This window comes from Physella acuta, unplaced genomic scaffold (genome assembly GCF_028476545.2).
Source record: "Physella acuta isolate Inbredline_101_S28 unplaced genomic scaffold, ASM2847654v3 ptg000187l, whole genome shotgun sequence".
In the NCBI taxonomy this organism is placed as follows: Eukaryota; Metazoa; Mollusca; class Gastropoda; family Physidae; genus Physella; species Physella acuta.
In genome coordinates this window covers 408735-415350 of record NW_026731706.1, presented here as the reverse complement: position 1 = coordinate 415350, position 6616 = coordinate 408735, and the positions used below count along the sequence as shown (strand labels likewise).

Here is a 6616-nt window from a genome sequence, read left to right as displayed (position 1 = left end):
CTTTCAATTTGGCGCCCCCATAAAGTCGGCGCCCGGGGACATGTGTACCCCCGCCCCCCCCCCCCCCTCGCTACGCCTCTGCTTTTGTGCACCATCACTACATCTGCAACAACTGAAAAACTAGTTGTTTTTTTTTAAATACTTAAGTAGGCTACTTTGGAACTTTTTATCTGTAATATTTCTAATGCGTAAAAAGGCTACATTTACGTGAACACATTTTTTAAAAAGATTAAACAGTTTTAATTTTTTTTCTTAAAATAATATTTTTAAACTTTACTTTATTAAGCAGAGATACATTTCTTTGATGACGATGAATCTAAGTGTTGTAATTGTTAATCAACTCGAATTTTAGATGGATGACAAAAAGTTAAAGTGGATGTGGTTGTGCCTAAAAATTGGGTCACGAAAATAATGAGGTCATGAGCTAAAAAACGGCCTGGTAGAATGAATAAAATGGAGCTTAATGTGGTTAGAGACCTTAGTTATATTAAAAAGTTTTTTTAATTGATGCATTTTTGTCACACAGTTTCTGCTTTTAAAGATATTGAATTTTAAAATGTAAAGACACTGAAGAAATTGTACAGTTTGTCTGTCTGTCTGTCTGTCTGTCTGTCTGTCTGCCTGTCTGTCTGTCTGTCTGTCTGTCTGTCTGTCTGTCTGTCCATCCGTCCTAGTAAACTCAGCTATGGTCAAGCTGTCATAGTACCTTCCAGATGCCACTGTAAAGCTGACACAAAGTTGACCAGCGTTGATATCCATGCATAAACTTTTGTATTCTCGTTCTTGAACATTCTAGAATTTTACACTTATCCAGCTTATAAATTCACACACACATACACACACAGGCAAACACTGATTACAAGCACACATTCAGAGATAACACAAACGCATAAATGTACATATAGACAAACACACATAAGAACCAACCCCCCCCCCCCCCACACACACACACAGATTCTCAAACTCACTCAAAGATACACACATTAAAACACACGCTCAAAGATACACCCACAAACACACACTCAGACACGACACACAATCAAACACACACTCAGATACACCCATACACAAACACACACACAAAGGTTGCATCAGCTAGCTACGTCACGAGATAAAAAAAAGTTAAACTGGGTCGGGAAAGTCCCAGTGACGTGGTAGGATGACTAATCTGGATAGTTGGTGTGGAGACAGGTAGGGGGGGGGGGGGAGACAGGTAGGGGGGAGGCAGGGGCGGAACTACAGTGCCGCCAGACCCCGCAATGCGGGGGGGCCCACGCCATTTAGGGGCCCAGAGCCGACAATAATAAATTTTTTTATAGTTAAAAAAAAAAGTAAATTTTCTTTCATTTTTGACTTGATGGTTGTTTTGTAAAAAATTTCCGTAGCTGCGGTTGGATTATCTTTATTCTATAGACACCACCCCACGCTCTTGTTTCTTCTTTTTCCCTTTGTTTTTAAATAACTTTGAAAGCCGAGTCTTTCTCCTACAATTAAACTTATCAAAGATAAGCAAATGTTCAAACCACTTTCATGACTTATTTCCCTTTTTAAAAAAAATAGTCAAATAGGGGTGATCATAAGCTCCTTTTAATAGATTTGTACTAAACAAATTAAAAAGCAATTACTTCTCTTAATTATTTTTTTTTATAAGTAATTACCAAAGAATGATATTGTATAAAATGGAAATGTTTTGAAATGTATTAAATCAATAATATTTTAAACATTAATAATATAACTACAAGAAAAAACATAAAAATAAACATAACACGAGATACCATTACTTATACAAAGCTTTCATATTTTATATTATTTGACCGACAGGGCTTCTATCAATAATTATTAAAAACTAATTTTCACAAAACACGCTAATGCACTTACACACATGGCATGATGTTGAATTTTTTTTATTTTATTGATGCTTTTCAAATCCCGAACAGGACAGCAATGAGTATCCTATGTTCGTATTATGTGATTGCATATATATATATATATATATATATATATATATATATATATATATATATATATATATATGGGGGGCCTAAACCATTTTTTTGCGGGGTGGCCCTTTTTTTCTAGTTCCGCCACTGGGGGGAGGGGGGGGGGGGGTAAGTGAGTCATGTGACATAATATTGTGCCAATACAAAAATGTAAGCGATGTAATCGTTTAAAAAGTCGAATGTATTTTATGCAACTACTTGGTTCAAACAATTTGATACAATCCGCTGTTTAAAAGCATTGCACATGAGTGAATGAAATAAGACTTCCAAGCAAACGGCTTTAATTTAAAACATCTCGACCATTCATTGATACCGATAACAAGCAAGGAAACATTTGCTAAATGTAGGTCAAGGTTGATACTTTAAATTCAAACAGGAAGTTTAAGATTGTCTACTGAACAGTAGGCCTAACGCAATTTGTAAGTAAAAACAGCAATTAGATAAAAATCGTTTGATTAAAAAAAAACCCACATGTAACCTAGTATATAGCCACTGAAACAGGTAAACCTCAATGATGTTAGGTCGCTCTCACTTTATTTTTGGAAAATGTAATGGGAATTCCCGTTTCGATTCTGTTTCCGAAACTGATCTTAAACTTTCAGGGAAATCCCACTCGCTAGTATATATAAGACACCGTATTTGAACCTCGCTTTGACTACTTCAAGCTCCACGATCTAAAACACATTGGAAAACTTCCTCACAACGGAATAAACACATTTATATCAACAGTGCTGACTTTCAATTGATGATAATTATAGTTTATATTTTCAAGGCTTATTCAAGTAAGAATAACCAAATAATTGTTATTTGTGTTATTAATTAAGTCCTAGTAGAATGTAAACTTCTATAGTATAGTAGTTTAATTATTTAAATCTTTAGGTCTATTTGTTAAAAATTTGATTGGAAAAAAATGTAGCGGTACTAAAACGAATCGTGCTCACGTTAGTTTAGCTTTCAACAAAATCTTTATCAAACTTTTATTAAAGTTATAATATGACATAATAATTTGGATGAAATTTCTACTTCATTCTTAATTATTATCTCGAACTTGGTTTCCTCCAACACATTTAAGTATTACATGTAAACATGTTTACCAAACAGATCACGACGATAAGATGTATTTTAACGCGATAAGAATTTTCTAGAACACAAATTAACGTGACATTTTATGCACAGGTAGAACATATTCAAAGGTAGAACACAATCACAAACAGAGCATAATCCAACAATCGACAGACAGAGAAACAGCAAACATGTCGTCTGTTGGCCCACAAGTTGCCGCCCTTGCCCTGTCGTCCAGTATGGAGAACGGCAGGACCGGAAGTGACGTATCGGATGGAATGACCGCAGATGTACGCGCGGCCCGTGACGTCAGTCAGGAACCCGTCCTTGAGGAAAATTATCGGATACTGAAGTCAAGGCTGCTGGGACTAATCGATAACTTTCTCAATAAGGTAAGTCTAATCGATAACTTTCTAAATAAGGTAAGTCTAATCGATAGCTTTCTAAATAAGGTAAGAACAATCGATAACTTTCTAAATGAGGTAAGTCACTTTTTGTTGAACAAATCGATACATTTTGTTGTCTGGCGTAAAATGTTCACACTCACAATAACTGCTTTTATATGTTCACTATCATAACATCTGTTTATTTTATATTTCCACTAAATGTACACTATTATAACAGCAGTATATCCCAACTATTATAACAGCAGTATATCACCACTATTATAACAGCAGTATATCCCCACTATTATAATAGCAGTATATCACCACTATTATAACAGCAGTATATCCCCACTATTATAACAGCAGTATATCCCCTACTATTATAACAGCAGTATATCCCCACTATTATAACAGCAGTATATCCCCACTATTATAACAGCAGTATATCCCCACTATTATACCAACTGATAACTTTCCTCCCCAGTATACTTCATGGATCACATGGATGGACGCCGGGTTGAAAGCCAAAATTTACAAATCTGCCAGTGGTTCGTTAAATATTTCACAGCAAGAATTTCCAGAGTTCACAACCACCCAGGTGTGTTTTGTGTACCATTCTTTTTGATTTACTAACAACTTCTTTTGATTAATAATTAAACAATTACTTTTCTGAATTTTAATTAAAGAATTAGACTTGCAAATAAGTTACCAAAAACCTACCTGTAACAACCCACATGTAACAATCCACCTGTAACAACCCACCCACATGTAACAACCCACCTGTAACAACCCACCTGTAACAACCCACCTGTAACAACCCACCTGTAACAACCCACCTGTAACAACCCACCTGTAACAACCCACCTGTAACAACCCACCTGTAACAACCCACCTATAACAACCCACCTGTAACAACCCACCTGTAACAACCCACCTCTAACAACCCACCTGTAACAACCCACATGTAACAACCCACGTCTAACAACCCACCTGTAACAACCCACATGTAACAATCCACCTGTAACAACCCACCTGTAACAACCCACCTGTAACAACCCACCTGTAACAACCCACCAGTAACAACCCACCTGTAACAACCCACCTGTAACAACCCACCTGTAACAACCCACCTGTAACAACCCACCTGTAACAACCCAACCACCTGTAACAACCCACCTGTAACAACCCACCTGTAACAACCCACCAGTAACAACCCACCTGTAACAACCCACCTGTAACAACCCACCTGTAACAACCCACCTGTAACAACCCACCTGTAACAACCCACCTGTAACAACCCACCTGTAACAACCCAACCACCTGTAACAACCCACCTGTAACAACCCACCTGTAACAACCCACCTGTAACAACCCACCTGTAACAACCCACCTGTAACAACCCACCTGTAACAACCCACCTGTAACAACCCACCTGTAACAACCCACCTGTAACAACCCACCTGTAACAACCCAACCACCTGTAACAACCCACATGTAACAATCCACCTGTAACAACCCACCCACATGTAACAACCCACCTGTAACAACCCACCTGTAACAACCCACCTGTAACAACCCACCTGTAACAACCCACCTGTAACAACCCACCTGTAACAACCCACCTGTAACAACCCACCTGTAACAACCCACCTATAACAACCCACCTGTAACAACCCACCTGTAACAACCCACCTCTAACAACCCACCTGTAACAACCCACATGTAACAACCCACGTCTAACAACCCACCTGTAACAACCCACATGTAACAATCCACCTGTAACAACCCACCTGTAACAACCCACCTGTAACAACCCAACCACCTGTAACAACCCACCTGTAACAACCCATCTGTAACAACCCACCTGTAACAACCCATCTGTAACAACCCACCTGTAACAACCCACCTGTAACAACCCAACCACCTGTAACAACCCACCTGTAACAACCCACCTGTAACAACCCACCAGTAACAACCCACCTGTAACAACCCACCTGTAACAACCCACCTGTAACAACCCACCTGTAACAACCCACCTGTAACAACCCACCTGTAACAACCCACCTGTAACAACCCACCTGTAACAACCCAACCACCTGTAACAACCCACCTGTAACAACCCATCTGTAACAACCCACCTGTAACAACCTACCTGTAACAACCCACCTGTAACAACCCACCTGTAACAACCCACCTGTAACAACCCACCTGTAACAACCTACCTGTAACAACCCACCTGTAACAACCCACCTGTAACAACCCACCTGTAACAACCCACCTGTAACAACCCACCTGTAACAACCCAACCACCTGTAACAACCCACCTGTAACAACCCATCTGTAACAACCCACCTGTAACAACCTACCTGTAACAACCCACCTGTAACAACCTACCTGTAACAACCCACCTGTAACAACCCACCTGTAACAACCCACCTGTAACAACCCACCTGTAACAACCTACCTGTAACAACCCACCTGTAACAACCCACCTGTAACAACCCACCTGTAACAACCCACCTGTAACAACCCAACCACATGTAACAACCCACCCACTTGTAACAACCCACCTGTAACAATTCACCTGTTTACCCTCCCCAGTACTCCCGGCTCTACCGTCTGACCCAGCTCTCCGCCTACGCCTATTACATCAAGTCACAGGTCAGTGACCCCAGCTACGGCGCAGCTGCCTGCCAAGACATTCAAAACATAACATCCAATCTACAGATGACATCATCCTGCCTGAAACAACTGGTTCAACCTGACGTCACGAACGACGCCATCTACAACTTTGTGACGCAGCACGTCACCACGCCAGAAATCCCCATCCAGAACCAGCGGTCCGCCGTCAAAAGGGCGTTCACTGCCACCGTCCTAACTTTGATGAAGGACACCATGAGTTCTGGTTCTTTCTCTTGATGATAACATGTTGCGCAGTTCACATTTGGTTGAGTTAAACATTAAATATCCTTGAAGCCTGCAAATGTAGAAGATATACAACTTGAAATATTTCCTATCATAGATTATATGTACATAAAGAATGTGGATCATGAGAGATGTGTTGTTAACCATGCCGTATTTTTAAAACTTTCGAATGCAATTATGCAATTACCACTCAAAGGTTGTTATCAAAAGTTCATTACCATTGCATTTAATTAATGTATTAAT

General features: G+C 39.6%; 1 protein-coding gene across 1 annotated transcript; it reads left to right on the top strand.

Moving 5' to 3' along the window:
* Positions 1-3253: 3253 nt before the first annotated feature.
* Positions 3254-6415, top strand: LOC131936802 (uncharacterized). Its single transcript, XM_059293881.1, has 3 exons — positions 3254-3454; positions 3933-4046; positions 6050-6415. Exons 1-3 carry the CDS (start codon positions 3254-3256, stop codon positions 6365-6367), a joined length of 633 nt encoding a protein of 210 aa, XP_059149864.1. The 3' UTR covers positions 6368-6415.
* The last annotated feature ends 201 nt before the right edge of the window (positions 6416-6616 follow it).

Coding starts and splice junctions, on each gene's coding strand:
- LOC131936802 (XM_059293881.1), top strand. CDS start 3,254: ATGTCGTCTGTTGGCCCACAAGTTGCCGCCCTTGCCCTGTCGTCCAGT. Junction 3,455..3,932: donor TCGATAACTTTCTCAATAAG/GTAAGTCTAATC, acceptor TTTCCTCCCCAG/TATACTTCATGGATCACATG. Junction 4,047..6,049: donor CAGAGTTCACAACCACCCAG/GTGTGTTTTGTG, acceptor TACCCTCCCCAG/TACTCCCGGCTCTACCGTCT.